Source organism: Rhea americana, unplaced genomic scaffold (assembly GCF_003343005.1).
Source record: "Rhea americana isolate MKP2758 unplaced genomic scaffold, rheAme1 scaffold_44, whole genome shotgun sequence".
Classification (NCBI taxonomy): domain Eukaryota; kingdom Metazoa; phylum Chordata; class Aves; order Rheiformes; family Rheidae; genus Rhea; species Rhea americana.
In genome coordinates, this window is record NW_028186579.1 from 233,769 (window position 1) to 257,279 (window position 23,511).

The 23,511-nt window shown below is 38.7% G+C and overlaps 1 protein-coding gene across 1 annotated transcript in view; it reads left to right on the forward strand.

Annotated features, from left to right (window-relative positions):
- KCNH1 (potassium voltage-gated channel subfamily H member 1) overlaps positions 1-23,511 on the forward strand; it is a 190,235-nt gene that overhangs the window by 90,399 nt on the left and 76,325 nt on the right. The window contains exons 8-9 of the mRNA XM_085315778.1: positions 2,434-2,633; positions 6,294-6,546. Coding sequence (XP_085171904.1) covers positions 2,434-2,633; positions 6,294-6,546 — 453 coding nt within the window. The remainder of the gene's footprint in view (positions 1-2,433; positions 2,634-6,293; positions 6,547-23,511) is intronic.

The following is a 23,511-nucleotide window of genomic DNA, read 5'->3' on the forward strand; positions in this document are numbered from 1 at the left end:
TAAAATAATTACAGTTTTAGCACTTTTGGTAGCTTGAGCAGCCAGTGTTGTTTCARCTATGGATGATATTACCCACTAAGTAATCTTATTAAACGTTGGCTTGGTATTTTAAGTAATATCCTTTGTTTGTTTACATTGACTGTGCTGCAGCTTGTTACYCTAACTTGTAGTGTCATATAAAGTAGCTTTGTTAGCTGCAAAATAAAAAAAAWTAAAAAAAARRGGGGGGGGAGAGGGAGAAACTCTGGTACATTCTARCAGAGCTTTATTTTGAACAGGACAGAACAGCAGTTAGTGTTTTAAGAAATAAGTAAAAATGTGAAAACTGTTGTGAATGTAGCATCAAGGAYCATTCTTAAAAAGTATTTTTGCAACCATTGAAATCAGTGGAGAGACAGATGCTTAAATATCAGCTAAGTGTCTAAATACTTTGTTTGCAGCAGAATCAGAAAAAAGGTAAGTTCTGTGGCACCTATACCGCACATCAGACAAACACTCTGAGACTTGAATGCAGACTGATGGATTGGTCCTGGAAGAGTAGTTCAAGTTTTGCTAGAATTGTCTGATTCAAGTTGGAGTTCCCTAGCTTACTCTGTTTTTAATAGCTGTCTTTGATTTGTGTCATTTCTGATGGCAAAAAGTATTTGCATATATCTGCATCTACAGAAACAACTACAGTAGACTAAAATGTGAAATTCTTGCTCAGTGTTCTATGTATCTGCCACTGCTGAGGCACTATGGAGCCCAAAAGGCTTGAGAGCTTCATTCATATTTAATTCACTATTTGGTCTGTGGATGCAAATATAAATATTTTATTGTGCATCCCCATCACTTAAAGGGACTGAGGAAGTAAAGATGTTGCTGTACTGAGCAAGCCAAATAAGTGCCCCCTGGTGTAAGCTCTGTAGACAGAAAAGAGGAGAGCTGGTATCTGCAGAAAGTCAGAAAAAAAAAAAGTCACAGTGTCAAGAAGGAATGCTGTAGAGAAACAGCTGTGTAAAAGCCTTGAGCTGTTCTAATTTAAATTGCATCTACTCAGTACCTCTCAGTGACAATAGAGGAAAGTCCTGGAAGTTGCTCTTGCAGATTATTAAAGGTTTCTTGTTGGTCATAAAACCCTGAGGAATCTTAGCTGGCTTAAGACTGTTTGACTATAATGCTGACATGAATAAATAGCTGCACTCTCAAAAGAATCAATGAGATGAGGAAAAAATACTTTTTTCAAAGAGGGAGAGTGAAGGAGTAACTGAAATAAACAGCCAAAGGAGGTATTCCAATAAGGCAAAATCTTCTCTTGTGTTTAATAACTATGACTTGTCAATTATTTGTTGTTATTTTAGAGTGGAACAAATATGATACTGAAAATTCAGAGCCTGTTTGCGGGGGTCAGGCAATGACAAAGAAGAACAACTTCCTCAGTAAGCCAGAACACTTACTGGTGGTGATTAGCACGTCTGCACTCTGTCTTCTCCCTCTCAAATAAACTTCTCCCTTGCTTATCACTGACCTGATTCCTGGTGCAGAAAAGCTGCCCTTGAGACTCTGTCCCCTTTCCGCTCACTTGGCTGGATTGGCTGGAAGAGAGTAAGCCTCAGCCTGTGTCAGCCACCGAAACATGACTACCCAAGGGTGCCACCAGCCCACCGTCTTTTCTTGACCCTCAGCAGGCAGATCTTCTCAAATCCTGTGTGTTTTCATCTGTTTCTCTCCCCACCTGGAAATAGGCTTTTGTCTTTCTCATGTTTATTATTAAATGTGTTTTGACTAAATCAACTGGTGTTGTAATTGTGCTGAATGAAGTTAGAAAGGTTATGCAGCATTCTGTGTTTGAGGGCTCTAGTTGTTGTCCGAGGCCTTGCTGTTCTTCTTGAAGAATATCAAACATAATGCGAGTTTTTATGTATTATTAAACTTGCATCTATAAATCAGTGACCCATGGTAGCTGTTTATTACATATTCCATCTTCTGCTTTGATGCATTGTTGTTGTCACACGGAGGTGGGTGATGATGACTCGACTTACTACTGTGGTAATGCACTTAAAGCTTGGAAATCTGTCACTGATGACATTTTAACACAGGCACTATAAACCAGAGATGAAATTTTAAAGTATTTGCTGTCAAGCTATTTGTCTTAAATTCTTTTATCTTCTATTTTGTTTTCATAACGGTTTGGATACTACTGAATTCTTTGATGGGCAAAGGCCATAGTTGCGTTTCAGGAACTCCACGTTGCAGGACTCGCCAATGTGATCTTCAATTTGTAGGTCTGGAGCTGATCTGTAAAATATTTATGCTCATCAGGCCTTCCTAACGAGCACCAAAATTTCAGATCCATAGAAATATAAGCAATTTCTTGCCTTACAGCACAGTGGAACACAGACCRATCAACACAATATATTGTTATAGCTATCTTTTTTTGTTGTTTGTTTACAGCACTTCTGTATGCAACCATATTTGGGAATGTGACAACCATATTTCAGCAAATGTATGCTAATACGAACAGGTACCATGAAATGCTGAACAGTGTCCGAGACTTCCTGAAGCTCTACCAGGTCCCGAAAGGGCTTAGTGAACGTGTGATGGATTACATTGTTTCCACCTGGTCAATGTCCAGAGGAATAGATACTGAAAAGGTAAGTAAATTAAACGACGAGGAAACAAGTCACATCCTGAAAGTATCTCATTAAAATAAACAGGAGGTACTTTCTTAGTAAAGAAGACAAACATCCTTTAAATAGTACCAAGTAGCAGTTTCCCTTCATTTTACTCATTCAAAAATAATATTTCAGCTATTCTATCAAACAGATGTATGTTAGCAGTAGACGTGAGTATATGTTGCAGAAGATATGCTCTGAAGTAATATAACAGTGAAAAATGAAAAAGCTCAGTTTTCAGAAAATAAAGAAAATAACTAAATAAAAAATTCCAGATTCTAACACAACCTCGGAGTTTCTCAACTTCAAAATTTTTTGCAACTTCTGTGTTGTATGAGGTTTTTTTGCAGCTCTGTGGATCCAAATACAAAGAAGAATTTGATTTGCCTTTGTAAAATTTTCATGTTTTATTCTATGTATAGGTAAAAGATATTAATGAAAGCTGGAAGCCATTACTATGATAATATATTTGAAACCTCCTTTATTTGAGGAAAATGTTATCATCCTAATTTTTTGAATTTATGACTGAAGTTCCCATTTGTCTTTTAAAATTTCGAATGGCTGTTCACCAGAACAAATGCACAAAAGAGACTCAGTGTTGTTGTYGTGTCATTTGCTGGCTTTTAGGGAGATGGACACTGTTTTCCTTGGGCTAGTAAAGAGAGGTGATTTTGCACGGTGGTTCATTCAGGAAATCATACCCGTGCTTCAGCCACCAATCTTCTGGTTGTCTGATTAATTTATTATTCAGAACTGTAGATGCTGTGGTTTAAGAGCAAACAGTCTCATTTCTGTCTAGCAGTTAAAGCATCATTATGGAGAGTAGAACAGATGTGGCCTGATGAGTACACAGGGTGCTATTTGTTTTCCTAAATGGTCATCAGCGTATCTGCCATTTAGATCTCAGACAGTGGTTCTAGGAAGCAGTGTCCATAATACTAGTTATCAAAAAGAAACGGTATTTTAGCGCTGGATAGTGCTGATTTACAAGCTGCTCTGTATTCTCCCAAAATGTCTGTATGTGGGATTATGAGTTTTGAGGTAGACAAGTTTAGGGAAGGTGGAGAAACCAAACCTGAGGATATACAGTGTAATGAATGCTTTCGTTCGCTCTCAATGTAAGCTCCTATCATCATTTTAACAAGGCAGCAAGAAGAATTTGCTGTGTAAAACATGTTTATTTTAGCTTGCCTTCAAAGTTCATTCTTTGTTTCCTCTGATAGAAGAGAAATGCTTCAAGAATGCCTTTGGAGAGAGTAGAATAACCAAAGTAAATACAACTTCCTATAGCCTTGGAGAGTTGTCTTAATAAATAGAAAAAAGTCTCAAATTACTAGAACATCAAAGAGCATAATATGATGTAGATTTCAGTAACTGGTGTATTTGTAGCTGAAGTCCTGCTAATGCTGAATGTAAAACTTAGAAATCATCTTTTATCTGTCATCTTCATAGCAAAAGCTAACAGATAGTAGACTAACAAATGGTTGTGCCAATCCATAAACTCTCAGGTCTGAGCTCCGTTGGTTTAATGCCTATGTATATACCTATAACTTACAGGATGCCATGCAGTGAATAAAATACGTATCATTCCTGTGACAGAGTGGTGGTAGCTGTGCTGCTGTGTAATGCAATGCAGCTTTCTACAGGTGAAGCAAATATTTAAAGAGGAATTTCACCCAGAATCATTTTTTGCAATATTTTGTAGGTCACAAATGTGTCAAATTGGTGTTACCTGCAGGTATGTCAAGGAGTGAATAATAAGCTAAAACCAAACACAAGCCTGTAAGTCTAGGAAATGCCAGTATAAAAAAAATATAACAAAGAGCTGCTGAAAAATACGAAAATTAAGCCATGATGATCTGTGTTTTACCTCCCATACAAATAAGTCTTCCATTTGCCTTCAGCTCTTGAGTATGTTTAATCCTTCTTGATTTGTACAAAGTCTGAAGACAGCATCTCTAAAGGGAAAAAGGAAAAATAGTTAATTTGCTCTTAGACTGGGGAAACCAAGAGTTTGAATAAGAGCATCATTTAAAATATTCTTATTTCTATGATGGCAGCCTTTTTTGTGTGCAGTAACTAAAAAAGTAACTGTGAAGTCTGTGTATGTGAAATTCCAGTGCCAAACTTTGGCAAGCATCTACAAATACAGTATGAATTTGTTGCCAGAGTAAACAAGGTAATAGCAAAGACAGCTACGGTCTTTGTGTGTTCTGTGTTAAGGGCTGTTCATTCTGCCTCAGCCCATTCCTGTGAAGCTGAAAACCGAGAACTGGCAGGTTCTGCTGCTGCTTGGTTTGGGGCAGACAAGAGAGGTCACCTGTGAGTGCCCCACACTTAAGTACGGTGGAAATGTTTTTCATTCAGAAGTGGGTATCTGTAATAGCAGGTTTTCTTGGAGGTGGGCCAGAGATGATTTTAGTGGCTGTAGGGCCCTTTGCCTTTGGAGTAGTGAGCTTAGTAGCTGGTACCACTGCCTTGCACAGACCTATGAGCTTAGTTCTCTGCTTGAAGACCTTGCGTAGAGCTCAACTGCACTGCGTAGGCATAGGGCTAGTGTTCCCTGTGTTATTTCACATGTTCCAGAAGTGTTTGCATTGAAGCAGCCATCTCTCTCAATTCAGGAAAATGCATGGGAGTAACTCTGAAGCTCACCCAGGCTGTACCTTATTTGGATGAAATAGTTATTATTGAGGAAAAACTGAGGCAGACTCATGCTGCTCAGAATGTTTTTTCTCAAATAATACATCTTGAGATGTACTTCATCAGACTTTATCCTCCAAGGATTTTGTCATCCCCAAATCCTGTTCATGTTACGTGTTTCTAGAGTTTGTGTCAGGAACTTTTAATCTGTACATGGAACAGTAAGTCTGTATTCTTTSCACTCAGCTGTCTGTTTTATATTAAGAACCTTCTGCAATAGCCCTGACTGGTACCTGCTGTGTTAAGCATTGGGTTGCGTATCCTTAGGAGCACACTGCTGGCTTAGTAAATACAACATGAAATGTCATAAGGAACATTGCCTTTGGAAGATCAAAAGTTGTCCAACACAGTATCATACCTTAAGCTCCCTTTGAGTGTGAACAAAAAAATTCAGTGCTGCTGGTGAGGGGGGAATTTTTATCCCTGCAAAGCTCAATTTGAGTTAAAGCATTTTTAATTACTTTTTTCCCCCTTTTTTGCTAAAGTGATACGTTACATTTCCCTCTATGCAGTATTTCTTTCACTTGTAACATAATTTGTGCAAGTTTTTCATGAAATTTGCCTATCAAAAGAATGATCTACTCACTAGAAACAATCCTTAAGCTGGCTTTTATCTACCATTTTCTGTACTGCTGTGCTGTTAATTTTACTGTCTTAAAAACCTGAGGCATTATCACAGTAATTCAATATCCAGCAGAGCATGTCACTGAGATGAAAATGTTATTTTCCTTGAGGTATTGTGAAGTAGCCTAAGTTAGTATTGTGGCCTGTGTATACATATAATATAAAAACAAATGTATGGAGAGAGAGAGTTGAAATTTTATAAGAAGAATTAAAGTAGTTCTCAGTAAATAAAAACCCTGTGTAGTGAAATAGGATAATTATGTGGCTCAGTTAAACTGTGCACAGGAATTGATCACCTAATTTCCTTTTCAGGTGTTGCAGATATGCCCTAAGGACATGAGAGCAGATATCTGTGTGCATCTGAACCGCAAAGTTTTCAAGGAGCACCCAGCCTTCAGGCTGGCGAGCGATGGGTGCCTGCGAGCGCTTGCCATGGAGTTCCAGACAGTGCACTGTGCTCCAGGAGATCTGATCTACCATGCTGGCGAGAGCGTTGACAGTCTCTGCTTTGTGGTTTCGGGGTCTTTGGAAGTAATCCAGGATGACGAAGTTGTTGCTATATTGGGTGAGTTTCACAACTTATGTATACGGTGTATGCAAGTACAGATGTGTAGAATATTTTTATAGCTTCTTCTACTCAAGCACTTAACTCATTCTTAAAAAGTTTCAGTCAAATTAGCTTTGAGGCACATTTTCATGAAATTGGCAGCCATATGGTATTAGATGCTTACTGTTTGGAAAAATCAAAATGGGGGGAAAAATACTTACTTGATATTGTGCAGGAACATTGCTTAGAGTTCTTGGCTTTTCCTTCCTCTTCCACCTAGGTAAATAAGAAGGGCAGTTATCTCATCTGCACATTGCTTCAACCTTTTTTTTTCTAGTCAATGGAAGCTTTATTTCAGCATCAGGATTCTGGTTCTTCTTGAGGTTCTTTCTCTTTCCTCATCTCTTTCTGTTAGAAATTCACCTAAGATTTCAGAAGACTTATTTTTAAAATGCTCTCTTCTCCCCCACGATGAATGTTCRGGTTTGTGGAAGTGTTTCCAGTTAGCTTTACTTAAGACCTCTTCCTGAAACAATATTCATCTCCCAAAGTCAAAGTAATGTAAAAAGTTAGAGATGATTTATTTTAACTTGGAATCACAGCTTTAAGTTGGAGGCATTAAGAAGAAGTTAATAGTGGTGTGAACAACATTATGAAGCACAACTAGGAGAAAAGACTGTGATAGTCCAATAGATGTAGATAAATGATGAAGTGGCTAGAGCACTGAGAAGGTGATATTTATCTTTTGATTCTGTCAGACCCTTTTGTGATAAGTGTAAGGTAAATTCTCATGGCAGCTTAATCCAGTATGTGTCACTCATAGCAGCCTGAAAAAAAAAGAAGAAAACTCAGTAACTCTGATCTTTGAGAACATATACTGCGAGATCTGTCAAGAGGAACATCTACTGGAAAATGAGGGGGGTAATAAATATGCAGATAAGTTTTTCCCTGCTTCTGAACAGAAGCATAGACAGTAGAGGGTCAATTTAGTGCCCTGGAGAATCAAATTGATGATCTTTTGCACCACCAAGAAACWAAAGATGATGAAAGCTGGGAGGATAGCTGGTTCTCTTTTGTTCTGGAATACCTGTGTTGTTCACAGGTCTGATCCTAACAACTTCTGCTTTTCTAAGTGGCTCATTGAGAACTTACTACTTTTTGCCTTGTTGAACTCTCATGAATTAACATGGCAAATGTTAAGTAAAGTTTCTCAGTTTCTGTCATCTTTTGTTGCATAGTCCCTCCTCYCGTATACATCAGAAGAAAGCCTCAGGCTTGCTGCTCCATTTAATCTGTACAAATTAGTTTAACAGGAAAGTTGAAATGTCTTTAACAGGAAGTTGAAATAGATTATTTAAAATGTCCTTTAAAGTCATAAAATTCCTCCTCATCTTTGCTAGTACCCTTTCTGTTTTATCATAAARTCCAATTTAGAGAACAGTCAGCCCAGGTTACTGAAGAAATCAATGTTAAGAAAAGCTGGAGCCCTAATCTTTGCTGCTGTAGAATGATGCCTACAGGTAAATGGGGCTGATCCCTTGGTATCTGAATGAATAGGAATGTTTTATGTTATTGCTGTTCTCCTGGAACTATAATTGTTGATCATCATCTCTACATCCCTTTTATTTGAAACTTGGAGTCAGCTCACTCTGTTGAGCTCTTTTTTTTCTTCTTTTTTCTTTTTTCCTAAATCTGGTAGCCTGAGATGAAAAGCAAATGAAGTGGAGTCTGTTGGGTGAGATTTCGTTTTGGATATACTTATATGTGAAATCTTTTTGTTTCAGTTCCTGGTCTAAGGAATCCCTTTCTGTCCTCATATGTGTGCATATACTCTCCTCCAGATTGTGAAACCTTCTGTGGAGGATTCTTTAAGAATCTCCTTGTTATGAAACATTGTGTTTAACTGAGGTTCTTTCCCTGTTCTGAATCAGTGAGACTTTTTTCTCCTTCAGCATTGTATAATGTCCCATTACTGAGTGATGCTGTAGAAGCTAGGACAAGATTTCTTCCGTAACTACTTTGCATTGTTGTTTTTCTTGTCAACAGAACAACAACAATATATTTTTTTAATTTCCTGTTAAGCTGAACTTGTAAAGTGCTTGATAAAAGCACACCAGATAAAACAAGGCACTGCAGGAAAAAAAAAAAAAAGACTCTACATTGCACAAGAAACATCATTGTTGCTGATCATTCAGCCTGAACAGCCTATGCCATAAGTTTTATTTACCAATCACAGCTAAACACAGCTATGAACATCAGATATCTAACAACAATCCACGTGAGGAATTCTGTAGGGTAATTTTAACAAGATACGTCACAGTGACTGTAATCTCCTCTCAGACATTCTTGAAATAAAAGTAAAAATTAACTGCATAAATTATTCAAAGTGAATTATTTGCCCAACTTTAGCTGTCACTTAATAAAGCAGCCTTTGCCATTTGCCATAGCCTGTGTCTTCCTTACAATGGAGAAATAAATTGCATGTCTAAATTAGCTTGACTGCTGTATAGCATTACATAAACCAAACACAAACTGCACTTAATCCTTAAAAAAAAAAAAAAAAAAAAAAAAAGTGCCTTCAAATTCTGAAATCATTTAGACTTGTACACCTGAATAAAAGCTATTGTGCAGCTCTGGAATTTGTATATTGTCTATACTTGCATAATATCCCTCCAACCAGTTCTACCTAATGTTCAAGTGACAGGTGTGTTCTCGGTTCAGGCTTACAGTCTCATAATGGAGATCTGACTTTGATTGACTTGGATTAATGCACATATTGAGTTGGAAGAAATTGCACATGGATCAGAAGTGAAAAACTGTACACTTTTGTGTCACCTAAGATTGCATTCCTGTTAATTTGACAGAGACAAATACAAAATGAGTAAATTTCACAAGTTGAATTTCTTTGCAATGTTTACAGTAGAAGATTAAAGAAATTAAAAAATTTTGTATTAAAGTTGATGATTTCTTGGGAAGAAACACGTTTTTGAATTCTATACCATACTTCTAGTGAAGTCAGGAAATTAGTGACATTCAGGTAACACAATAGTTAGATTTGGTATTTCAAAGAAACGAAGAACAGACAGGAAAATAGGAAGTAACTTACCTTTAAGTTATTTATGACTCATTTTATGATAAATGGAGGCAACAGAAAAGCACAACATGGCAAGGAAGGCCACTATATAATTATGATTTTCTATGYTAATGAGTGGCTGTATGTGGATTTATGTAAAACTGAACATTAGCTGGCCAGAAGTTACTTGGTTTGAATACAGTTCAGTTTTCTGTAGTTCACTGTTCTTCCATTTACACTATTAATACTGCTTGGGATAAAGCACTGGGAAGCACTCAGTGCTTTATGCAAAACAGAGGCAAATTGCAGAATCTCTGGCCTGAAGACAACTGAAAGGCGCGTAGCTYGTGCAGTGCTTCGATTAAGAGTCTATTTGCAACTGTGCTTTGCTTTCGACTTTTCTAAGCTATATCCATTTGGATTGATGCTGCTTTATCCATCTGAGACTGACTTACCTCTTTGAACCACACTTGCTTAAAAACTTAACCATTTATCCAAATGTGGTTAGGGAAAATGTGGTGTTCTCTCACTGTTAGAAACAAATCAACCATCTACCTGCACTGCATTTGGCAGTCTCTGCTTTGGAACAGACCCTTCAAGCTGAGCCATTGGTCATGTTTGGAAAACCTGCCCATGTCATAGAGTTTGGAAAAATCAAAAATTGTTCGTGCTCAGGAGAGATTTGCCAGAGTTTAATTTGACAAATATCTTCTTAAAAGATTTTGCCTGTATTAAACGTGTTCCAGGCAGGGACTGTAAGAGCGTGCTGCAGCTTTCCTTGCAATGTGTGTGGAGAAAAGGGGTCAGACTACAGCAGGGGCTTGAATTAAGACTGCAGAGCTGGTTATTATTTCTTAATTTAGGAGAACTTGAAGACCTAAACTCTCTTTTAATTTACTTTTTGTATTCTTCACACTATAAAGGTACACATTTCTTTAGGGAAGCATGAGAATGTATTGTTGCATATCTCAGCAATGTAAAGAGGAAGACACAGTCACTGTAGCCAGAAAATTTATATGGAAATTTATGTGGCCAGGAGAGTTTTGAAGGAAAGGTTTGAAAGAACCCAAAACAGCCTTCCCAGGTATCACAGCGTATCTGCAGTAGCAGGAGATACAGTTTAGAACTCATCCTCAGGAAGCTGTTAGAAGCCTGTTTGAACAGATGATACACTGCTGCTAAGGCAGCTAGGGTGTCTGCCTGAGCCTCTGCTGTGCCTTTTAACCTGAGCCTCTGCTCATCATTGCTTGAGTAAGTGCTGGTTCTTGTGTTATGTCTCCGATTGCATGTGTGCATAGAAAATTTAAGAAAAACGGTAGGAAATCACTGTATAATAGCAAAGTTAACTTTTTATAAGTATTTTCTTTAAATACAAGTAAAGAGTGCAAGAGAATACCTTGTTAGAAGAGGATTTATGTGGTGTTGGTAAGTATGTAGAAGTATCTGAAAGACTAAGAATGCTGTTTTCACCTTACTACAAAATAATATGCAAATCATATATGTTTGACATAATTGAACTCCAAGACTGAATAAAAAAAACTTGCTTTTTTAGGAAATCTGAAGGAAACAAGTGATTGTTGGAGTTAGTCCAAGGTCCAATCCTTTCTGCTTGAAATTGGGATGATCTTTGAAATTTAGAAAAACATTCAGCTGAAAAAGCTGGAACTGAGAAAGGAAGAAGACCTTAGAAATTAAGATGGCAGGTTTTTTCCTAGAAAGCAGTGGGGAAAGCAGCGTCTTGTCCTTAAACTTTCATACTACACAAAATTTGTCAAATGGTTCTCCCAGAGGATCCAAGCAGCAAATCTGTGCTTAAGGAAATTGCTGAACTGGTCTTGATGATCTCCGTAAGGGGGCCCTCTACATATGGATAGCAAGACTGTTTTACAGAGTTGTTTAAAGACTGGGATCCTTTAAGACGTTATTTAACAACAACAACAAAAGACCTTGAAACATCAATGGCCTTCAGAGCTGAGTAAACAGATAAGAAATATAGCACTTACTAGAAGGTTTAGTTAAAAAAAAAAATGCACAAAGCAGTTTATCTCAAGTCTTGCATCTCAGCTGTGCTGCATTTATTATGTTCTCATTTTCCTTATTTGAGCTAAGAGCTTTCAAAGGAATAACTTTTTGCTGACTCTTGGTTTAGCAATGAATATTAATAGTCACACTCACTTTTGTACCACAGTGGTGTTAAAATCATGCTCTGTGACCCTGTTTAGAGATCACCTATTAATATTAYTGGGAATAAGTATGATACCAAAGTCAGTAGAGAACTTCATACAAACACTAGATTTTCTCCCAGGAGACTGCCTACAAAATTTCTCAGATTGCAAACAGGAAGATAAGGCTTTCCTTCACCCTGGACAAGAGTAGAGGATTCCAGTCACATGGGCAGGTTGGTTGAAATGTGTGTAGCTTTTGAGGTGTGCTGATTTAAACCATTGACTGTCGTAGTGTAAATCATCCAGAAGTCATAGGAAGACCTGAAAAAGAGGAAGCTTCACAGCAGATTTATTAATGCAGCCTCAGAGTTCAGTAAGGCGATGACCATTCCCCGTTGTGTGCTCTCCTGATTCAGTTCTCGGCAGGCTTGCTCTGAGTGTGCTATCGTGCAATCACACGAAGGCAGGCCTATGGGTTTTCTAGTACGACTGTAGAGCTAGCTGACTCACAACTGAAAATGGCTTGATAAATAATCTAAAAATACTATTTGCACAATGTGTGTGCTGGTCAAATGCATTCCTTTTGAGAGGGGATAGGTTCAGCTGTATGAAATTAAGCATGACAGAAGAGATTTGTGTTGCATCATTGCTCCTTGTGGCTAGGGTGACTGAACCCTGCATTGCAGCGAGAGATAGAGGCAGACCTGGCTGGCTGAGAATTAGGCGTTGGTCCATTTTGTGCTCTCCTCATTCTTGAGTTTTGTCTGTTTTTAAACCAAGCTGGTAGGGCTTAATAGAAATCCATTAGGATTGTTGGTGTGGTATTAGGCTGAGATAAGCTGTAGCTATCCTGAGTTTCTAAGTCTGTCTCTAATACTTGTCTGCTGTCTCACCTTTGACTAAGTACTGTAGCAATTTAGCCTTTTCGTAGGTGAGAATGATGATGAATGTGATAGAAGAAACAGGTTAAGGTAGGCTGTATGCCCAGCGTAGCCTTGACTGAGGTGAATTAGGAGCGTTGTTGTCTCAGCACTGTATCCTTCTCAGCAAGAAGAGAGCCTGTACCTAAGGCCTCTGCTTTGTTCAGTGATCTGCACAGAGCAGAATCCTGCGCCGGAGTGTAGGCAAAAGTTCTAGCGGCTGCGCAGAGATTGGTTTTACATCCCCAGAGAGTGGTGATCCCATGCCCCCCATCTTTAAAACATACTGAAGAACTTGTGAGGAATCAAGCAATAAAACCAGCAATTAAGCAGAGTTGTGGTCAACAGGACCACAGCAGTCTGCAGGCGAGAAAAGCAACCTTCAGTGCTGTGTGTCTGTCCTCACTTCTGCTCTCTATATGTGGGTCAGAAAACATCAGTGCTCTTTCAGTGCAAAGGGAGGAGACCATGGATTTTTCTTACCTCATATGGAGCATAATTTTGCTCTCAGCTGGCAGGTTAAGTGAATGAGATAGGAAGGGAAATCCAGGCAGTGATCTATTGTGAGCAAGAAAAATCACTGCCTACCCCAAGGAGAGTTTGCTGTTGCTATCTGTTCCTTTTGCTGTGTCAGAGCTGAAGGAAAACAGTAAGATGTAGACATTACATAATTATGAGAATATGCAGTAACTCAGAACAGATTGGCGTTTGCAAAATTAATGTAAAGAATAGGAATTTGTAGTCTAGACCTGGCTGTCTTCTTTACCACTGTTAGGGCAAAGTGGGATATATGGCTTTTGCAGGGAGATCATAGGATACACACAGATTTATGCTGTTTAAGATCACATGCAAGTTGGAAGTGAAATTTGGATGTCCTTAAGGTACAGATATTTATTATTATTTACAAAGCTGTAACATTACAGTTGGACTCCTTGTGGATTTAATGTGATATTGTAAGAGAGCTTAGTGTGCCATGTTTTATTTCAGCAGGATATTAAATGCTCCATTTGCTTTGTGTGTAGAAATTCCTGCTGATTTAATTTTATCTAATTGCAATCTTAAAGGAACATTATAGGAACGATTGTTTGTTTTCTTTGTAATTGGTTTAGCTTACCCATTTAGCCATGAGCATTTCATTCAAATGTAGACACAAGAGGCTTAATTCAGATTTTGGTGGGACAGATTTGCATCCAGATAAGATATTGCAACTGCGCCAATGGGAGCGTTTATATTAGAGGAGGGAAAATAACATTACCAAAATACTGTCTGTCTGAGACCTTCTCAGTGGAACAGCATTGCATCTTCCACATGATCGTGTAGAGATTGCTCCTCAGCAGACTTGAAGATGTTGGATAAAGTTAATTGCACAGAGCTCATGCTGCAGTGTTTAGATTTCCCCAGTACCTGAGCTAACTCAGGTGTCCGTAAGTTAGATTACTTGTTTGCAACTCAGTTTTCAGAATTTAACTGTGTGCTTTTGGTGCCTGTTGCTTTTAACAGTGAACCTTCAAAAATGTTACTTCTATACTTCATTTTTCACCCAAGTTTTTAAATTTAGATGTGTCTGACTTGGTTTTCAAAATGCCAAGCTGCTGTGCTCTTAGTCTCAAGAATGGATGTTAGTAAAGTTTTCTCATAACACACAGTAATGTAAATAGTAGGTTACTTTGAAAATGGAATGATGGAAATTAAAATGCAACTTTGTCTTCAGCAATTGCATCGTGCTCTTTCTATTTATGATATTTAAAGCTGGTTTATTCAGACTGACATACAGGCAGGTCAGACAAGTAGGAGGTTTCTCTAAAGTGTATTCAGTGAATGTCAACAGAAGGAAAGATTTGAAAAGTCAGATTTCCTGAGCACATGATTAGCAAATGAGTTGGAAGTAGAGACAATCTAAATTTTCTAAAAGACACCATCTAGCTGACTATAAAAGAGGTCTAAATTAATGTAAGATTTTAATTTTGTGGTGGGTGAAGGAGCAGCACTAAAATCTCTTTATTGAAGAATGACTTTTTTTTTCCTAATGGTGATTTGGGAGAGGTAATATTTGTTATTCCTATGCTTAAGACACTCAGAAAACGTAGTATGGATAGACAGCAGGAGTTGGCTTGTTTGAGAGTTCAGCCAGATATTATCTGTTCAGTGTCTCACTCCTGGTAGAATATGAAAAGTAGGAATTGTTACAGGCTCCTGCAAGCTGGTATCTACAAATGGTCTAAGGCTGGAGCTGTGCAGGGTATTAGTAACATAGCTTTTTAAAACAATTGATGAATTACTTGCTGGAATACCTGGGAAGAAGGGAGATTAACTGTGGGTAGAGCCCTTGGTCAAGAATTTCAGCCAGTTCGTAGAGGTTGGGTTCAATTTTTGGTACTTCAAATTACATGAAATTTTTTATAGTTTCTTGTTTTATTGTGGCAAATTGGTACCACTTTGCATAATGTATGCCTGCTGCTTTTAAATAGTCTGATGCCACCATGCATGGAAGAATTTCCATTTTGAATATGGTTATTTTTGGCAGGTTGCTGGCAACAGAGATCCATGATGCACATAGATCACATATTTATAACACTTTTTATGGTAGCTGATGAAAAACAAATGCAGATAAAAGATTCAAATTCTGATACAACCTTATATTGTTCAGTGAATAATTCTTCTAGGACCCAGCTGACAATTTAAAACTGTTCTTCTCATCACAGTAAGTAGTGAAATACTATCCACTCTCTATTCATAGAGACAAATACATTATTTATAATAATAATGGAAATCTTAACAGTAACTAATTCATGTCATTGCTGCTCATCCAGTGCTCTGAAATAAATGTTTTGGTTTCTTTCTTYTGTACAATAGTGTGCAGGCAAATTGGCAGGTTGTTTGCAAAAATGTTGACAAACAGTCTGTTTTGAAACCTGGACAGATATACTGTGATTCTGTGAATACACCTGGCAAATCACTAGAAGTGTAATTTTAATTTATTGTGTGCAACACTGTCATAGAACAGGAAATTATTTATTGAAGCCAAACTGTTTCCTTTCTGACTTCAGTCACAATACCTGTGGTGAACATAAGATGTCGTACATACATACAGGGATTTTTCATCCTGAAAGAAGCTGGTAGACTAAAATTACGGGACAGCTCTGTGTGCTTATGATTCTGACTAGCTGAGCTGCTTTATGAATATGAATATGTTCAGCACCTGGGAGTCCTTTTGTATGTATGCTCTTGCTCTGCTGTTTAAACCGTATCAATGCACGGTCGGGCCAGGAACCGGAACCAGACTTGGTGGTAGGTTTTTCACATTAAATCTTTGAGAAAGCAAAGTCTGCACAAAGAAGCAGAATTGAGCTTCTGGGAGATATGCAACTGCCTATTAAAGTTAACATTAGCGTTGTGCGTAGTATTAATATTAGTACTGTGTTTTAGTAAGCATTGCAAAGAAACTATAAATAGGTCGATTACTTGTTAGCGTTTGTCATTAGACCAGCCTTTCCGAGATGTAGATAGACACGTGATATCACCGGAGGGAGCACTGTTCTGCAGCTGGAATCTGACCAGAGAGTGTGGCTGAAATCTCCCGTGTTGTGACCAGGGATCTAGCAGAGCGATTAAGTGTGTGCATGAAACCACGCGCGTACGTTGCCCCGGTGGTGAAGTAGCTCTTCGTTCTGAATGAGGCTGTTCCCATTCTATGGCATACTAAGTGCACGTGCATTTCTAAATCAGTGATTTTCTGTTGGCAAGGCTTTGGGCCCAGCTCTTTGATTGTTTTGAGACAAGTTCTGAAATGGAGTCACTGCACTTTCTGTGTACATGCACATGTGCACATCCGTTCTTACCTCAGCTCCCAGGCACACTGGGGATTTTAACATATGTACACATTTCATGTTGTTTGTGTTTACTGCCAAAGCCATACCTGATTCCTAGCTGTTCGTCTTGGCAATGTTTTCTAGGAAAAGCTGTTCAGCATTGCTTATGTAGAGTTTTTGTTAAAATAATATTTCAAAGATTTGGGCTGTTGCACTATCTTAGGAGTTAATGTGAAGTTGACAAATACCATCTCTCCTGTTGTCTAGTGTTTGCTTTTGGCTTGCCTGTTAATGTAACTGTAAGGATGCTCTGTGTGCGTTTGTTAACAAGCCAGATCTGCAGAAAATCTCTCTATCTAATTGTTTTATACCAGGAGATGCTCATTATACCAGATCCCTCAAGAAAGGCACAAACGTTCTTAAGACAGCTATTTTATTAACATCCCAGAGAAGGTAACAGCATGTTATAGTCTTACATCGCTTTTGATGCTGGGAATGCCAAGCTGATACAGAATCAGATGGAGCTCCAGTCAGTCCATGGTATTGTGGTCTTTAGTCCATTAGTAGTGTGGTCTTTAGAGCTTTTATAAGATTTTCTTAAAAGTACTGCGGCATAAGAAGAAAACGTGCTACTTCACATCAAGATAAAGTGCCCCCTAAGTGCCCCCTCCAGGCTCTTCCATTRTGATTAGCTGGCTAAGTTCAGCCCACATCAAGGGGTGCAGCACAGTACAGTCCTGAAGGTCAAGTGATGTGTGCAGCATGGTACAGCACAGTGCATGCCTTTGCCTGCTCAGATCAGCTGCTATGTGGATCACTAACTGATGAACAATAGTCTTCTGGTTTGGACCACTACATCAGTCAATCTCAAGGTCTTGTATTGCAGTTTTTGAAAAAAGTTATTCATTGTGATTTTCTGAAGTGAAAAAATGCGTCAGAGGGCAGCCCAAATGGGTAACAAAACTCCAATTTTCTTGCAAAATGAAAACACTGAATCTCCTTCAGGCAGAACACAAATACAATATAACATAAAATTGAACAAAAGCAACCCATATTTTAAATTTTGGTTCTGACAAAAATAGAGTATTAAAGGCAAATTTTGTTTGAATGCCCATCTCTTTCCATCTTTTCCATATGTTGGCAGTCCTGTAGGCTGTGATATGTGAAAAAGCTTGTAGATTGACATAAGCAATTGCCTTTCTAATATGTACCAAGTTAGGAGAAGGCAGAGAATTTTAAGAAACTAAATGCTTCTGTGTTTCCTTCTGGTTCTTGAAAATTCAGAATCAAATATTGGGGCAAGTTGACAAATGATTTGAATTCAAATTGGGAAGAACTTTCAACTTTAAAATTTCACCTTCTATTACAGTTTACTGGAATTAAAACAAATCAGTTTTAATTTTTCTGAATTATAGATTGGTGAATTTCTGTAACTATTCTGAACGAAAGTTAATTTCAGCATTTGTGGATATGAACATACCAATCTATATATACTTATATTTAAAAGCTGCTAGTGCAAATAGCATACAAAAAGGAAAATGTGTTGGAATCCATTTGTAGCTGGTCAAACAGTAGTAGTCATTGCTTTGTATACATTCATTTACACGTTTCAGCTTGCATAGAATGTGCTTATAGCATGTTATCCAGGGCTTGGCTGTTTGTGAGAAGGGCAAGGAATCGTAAGTACAAAAGCATAGCTGGTTTCTGTAGGAATTGTTGATGGAGGAATCATGAAGTTGGTTGTAATACTTTTTTTGTTTTTGGTGAGACTGATACTTTTGCTTTTTTCTACGGTGTTGAGGATGAAAAGAGTGATTGGAAATCTCTGGTTAATGAAAAATAGTACATTCTGAGCAATGCAGTTGGTCATTCACTTCTCATTACATGTCTCAGGTTGATCTTGCAAAGTCTTAAGAAAAATCTTAAAGCAGCAAATCACTTTCCTTCGTCATCTCCTATCAGCTGTACTGTGTTGGAGGACCAAACTACAGGCTATTCAGTGACTGTCAAGTTGTGTAATTGATCTGAGACACAGATACTGCATGCTCCGTCTTGAGCCAAATTGCTTGTAGTTCTGTTTTTCTGGCTGAGAGTTATTCACTGCCTAAAACAAAGCACTGTCAAGAGGAAAATTGACTTTGCTCTGGTGCTTCTAATTTTCTTAAATCTTTCTTCTTTCTGTAAAATGTGAAAATTCAAGTTGCATGTCTTATTCAGATAAGGAGGAGATGAGTGAAGAGGGGAGAGGGAAATATTTTCAATTGAAGCCAAACAGACAAGTGGTAATCGCGTAGGGGGGTTGATCTGCTTCTTGCATCACTAGCTGTAAACACTAGGAGTAAAGCCACTGTCCTTAATAGAATTAGGCTTGAATACAATTGGTAGGACCTTGTAATATGGATTAACTTCAAATCCTCTGGTTCTCTTTAAACCTATTCAGGAGGAAAAAATAGTGAAGTTCAGGCCAATTTTTTGGTTTGTTTGTTTTTAAATTTCAGTAGCATTTTAAATGAGCAATTACTAGAATAGAGAACCCACAGAGAGAATCTGTGCTTGCTTCTACAGCTGTTACCACCCTCTTTGGAGACAGAGAATGAATCCTGAGGGCTCAGATCAGTGTGGGTGTTTCTGTGAGCTGCACTAGGAATCTGCTTGCTCAGGTGTGGCAAGTTGCCAGTTGCTGTGGATGTCTGATCAGCTTCACAGAGAGCAGTATTTGCTATCGCATGATTTCCAAGATATACTTAGTGCTGCATTGCTGCTGAGGTGCCGTCAAGCAGTGTTTGGTCATTCTAAGTGATCTTTGGGCCATGCTGACACTATGTCGTATCAGAATTCTTCTGTAGTTCAGATATGCTGACGAATACAGGTCTGGAAGGAGAGTTTCCTCTTCCAATTATTGCAGGTAATTTTGCCATATAACACTTTCCATCAGCTGCTCAAATTCTATCTTAAAATAAAACAGYGTTTTGGCTCTATTTATTGGAAGGCTGCTCCAGAACCTTACTACCCTGCTAGCTGAAAACTGTCTTCTGACTTTGATCCAAGATATGCTGACAGCCTGCTGAACCCTCAGTAGTTCGATCTTTTGACTGAACAAAGGACGGTTGTGAGGCCAGATGCTGGTGTCCACTGCTGTAACAACTATTACTATTGACTTGAGAATGATTTTAAGGTAAATGTTTTATTTGACATGCTGAAAATCCATGGACTGATGCAAATCAATCAGGACAAGAGACAGTGGGCACAAATTGCAACCCAGGAAATTGCATTTGAACGTAAGAGAACACTTACTCAACGTGAGGGTRACAGCACACTGGAACAGGTTGCCCAGAGAGGTTGTGGAGTCTCTGTCCTTGGAGATATTCAAAATCCAGTTGAACGTGCTTGTGGGCAMCTGGTCCAGGTGACCCTGCTGATGCAGGGAGTAGGTCCAGATGATGTCCAGAGATCCCTTCCARCCCCAAATGTTCTGTGATGCTSTGAAATCCTATTGAAACTACACTGACTTGGAAGACTTGCCTCCTCATCTCACCCACATCCATTACTCTGATCACACCATAATTGTACCATTGCTCCTGGACACCCAGGACCAGGAGGTGAAATAATAGGCAGATGGTCAGAATATTTCCTATAGAGTCATATTTTCTGGGAGTAGGTTCCAGTATCTTCTGCCTTGTGCACTCTTCAGTGCTTTCTGTCTGCATTACTGAGGAAAGTAAGTGTTGTTCTGGTAAGCACATCACACCAATACGGTTACAAACTATGAGGCTGGTTCTGTTCTTGTACAGAATTAGCAAAACAGTTGGCTAAGTTACAATGATATCTTCATTACTGAGGCTGCTTTTTGGGAGCAGAGTGGATGTGGCTTGACCTTTTGCCTGACTCGGACTGAGTTTGCAGTGGTAGCAGTTAGAGAAATCAAATTTTCACTTCTAAGATGAGCAGCAAATTTGCTGTGGGGAAAAGATTGGGAAAGAGTAAATATGGAAACACAAAGTGCTGGTTTTATAAAATTGCTCTTCAGAGTTTAAGTGTATCAGAGTTTGGGGACTTGTTATGATAATTAAAACAAACAAGCAAACTGAAAAGGCAGCAAACTACTTGGCTTTCCAATGCATACTGAGCTGACAGTGGAAAAGATCCTCAGCCCGCAAATCCAGCGGGGAGTATAAATGATTGATAGTAAAAGCTTAGCTCATCCACTTTAAGTGTGACTGACAGCTCGTGTTCCTGGCAAGTGTCTGGAATGCAGCAAGCTGGGAATGAGAAACACGAAGCACTGACAAACAAAGGGTCATCTGCATTTTCTAGCTTTTTAATCTTTCTTCAGAGGTAAGGTGAGATGCGCAAAGGCTAGAGCTACAGATAAAAAGAGGCTTTTAACTCAGGTTCTCTGTTGCTGCCATTAGATTTTTGTCTTGCCAAACACATTCTGACATGTTTAAGAGTCTCTCCTTACTCTTCCTTCTTTCCAGTTACAGGTATTTTTAATAAAACAGACAATCTGCCTTTTTCTCCCTCCTTTAGTCCTGTGTGATTGCTTTACATTATGGAAAAAATGTAAAGGGGGAGATGGTATGCAGTTCCGTATTATGTATAGGAGGACAGTTGTTCTAATCTGGTGCAGATACTTCTGGATAGAAATTTAATCYTTGCTAACTGGAAAGACTTCCCCATGCTTCTTTTTTGTCATTTTTMTCTAAATGTCAAACACAAGTTTTCTTAGAATCTGGCGGTCTCAACTGATGCTGTAGGTATGCGTGATTTAAAAAACATCCTTGGCTGAAATAAAGCAGTGTGATGCTTTCACAAGTGCCTTGCTTTGGAAATCTAACTCTGATGTAGGACGAGTTTTTTTTTTTTATTATTATTATTTTGTACTAGATCACTGGCTCTTAGCTCTGTTAACTTCAGGGAAATTGTTAGGGATAAAAAGATGTTCAACATCTTGTCTATAGATGTTTTCTAGCCTGTTTTTTTTCTTAAGAAATGAAGCTTCTGTGTTCACCTGTTGTTTTGATCTGCTTGGCTGGGCTAACTGGGCGCCTGGCAGATGCAGCGTGTGCAGGTACCTCTCCTTGCCACAGGCGGGCGGCAGCCAGGAGGACCCTCTGGATCCCTTGGGTGGCAGGAGACAGCAGGAGGGACAGTTTTGGGGAAGTTAAAATGACAAGGGGAAATTGGGGTTGCTGTCTTGGGTGGTATATCAGGTAGGAGGACACAGCTGTGTGCTGTGTTAGGTGAAAAGCAGAATTAAGTTTTTGAAAGGGTGAGATCTAACTAACCTCTGCTGCACACTGCTTCCTGTGTAGGCTAAACAGGACCATGATGTTTGTATTTGCTTTATATTAATTAGTCTTCATGTTACTCCAGGGCAGTAAAATAATTACTGTCATTTTAAAGTAGGGAAACTTGTCTGGAAATATTAAGAGATAGGCTTAGAAACAGGACCTGGGATTCCTCTCACTTCTGCTGGRACTACCAGCTCTGACTGACGCTCGTCAGTGATGGCGTGTTTCTATACTTGATAGATTCCAGAGCGTTAATTAAAACAGTTGCTTAGCTAATTGCCTGGAAGATTGCAAATAAAGCATATTTATTCCAAAGGCAAACAATCCCCTTTTACTCAGTGAAGCATTTTATGGTGCCTGAAAATTGTGTCACTTCAATTTTGAATATGTTGTGTGTTTGCCTGTCTAAATGCCCTGTGGATATTGGTCCATTTAAAGTGTATGAAAGGCACCTTCTTAGGCCATTTTTTAGTGTGTCTATTGAAGAAACATACGCTTAAGTAGATGAGAACACGTGAAAAGTCACTGACCTTTCAGTGCTATTAAAAAAGAGAAGTTGCTTCCTGCACTGGGGTCTTGCACTACCACCGTATGCACCGATACGCAGCCTCGATCCTATTTCTAGACATAGGCACTGTCCTARAGGTGGAAGGAAAGGGTATCGTTAATGGTGCCTCTGCCTAAATCTGTGGGAAAAAAAAAAAAAAAAAACGTGTTTATGGAGCAGGTGGATTCAGTGTTCATATGTATTTAAAATGGAAATGCAGTCTATGCTCCTCCAAAGAGTTCAGAGAAAAAAAGGCCCCGGCCGATGGACTGTATAGGTGTTTCGTGGAAGAATGGGAGCGCGCTGTCGCGGACCACAGCTTATTGCAGTACAGTGTAGTGTACTGTAAGGCTGACAGATACCTTCTCCTCAAAGAAAAGATACGGTCTAATGGAAGAGGTTATGTAATGGGGGAAGTATAGCTTGAGGGCTGGCCTGGAAGTCCTGGGTTTAACTTAAAAGTTTGCTTGACCTCTTTATTCATGGTATTTTCTCTTGACTTTCRCAAACACATGACTGTTTAGAGAGGGAAGTCTGGAAGGGCCCAGGTAAAGTCAACAAACTAATATGTATTTTGATGCTTTGACTAAGAATTGCTACAGGCAAAGTATTGCTTGTAAAAGAAAAAAAGGAAAAAAAAAAAGGAAAAAAAAAGAAAAATAGAGTACCATCTATCTGGTCCATCTCTATGAGCACTTGATAAACGCTGCTAATGTATTTTTCTGTTGTTTTGGCTTGATAGTGATATGCAGTGGTGGCATAACACAGCCAAGGATTAAGAGAAAAATACTGCTCAAAACAAGAATAGTCATTTATTCATTATCAAGATAACAACTGAATATTCTTATCTTGCTCCCATTTGAGCCTAGCCTGAGCTGGGGGATAGCCAGTGAAATCCCTGCAGAGGGCTGTTGCCCAGACACATTTTGATATACTCCAGATGTGTTGTAGTGCCCAGATTGGTGCAGTAGCCCTCAGGGAGGATTTCATTAGCTGTCAGATGTGTGACAGCTCAGGAAAGGAGATACATGGAAGAAGACTGCCAGAAAATGGCTGTATTTTCTGTTTTCTAATGCACAACCTCTACAGCTCCTTGTTTTATTAGTACCATTTTGATAATAACTAACCTGTACTCTTCTTGTTTTGTACAACATTGTTATCTTAAGCTTCTATTG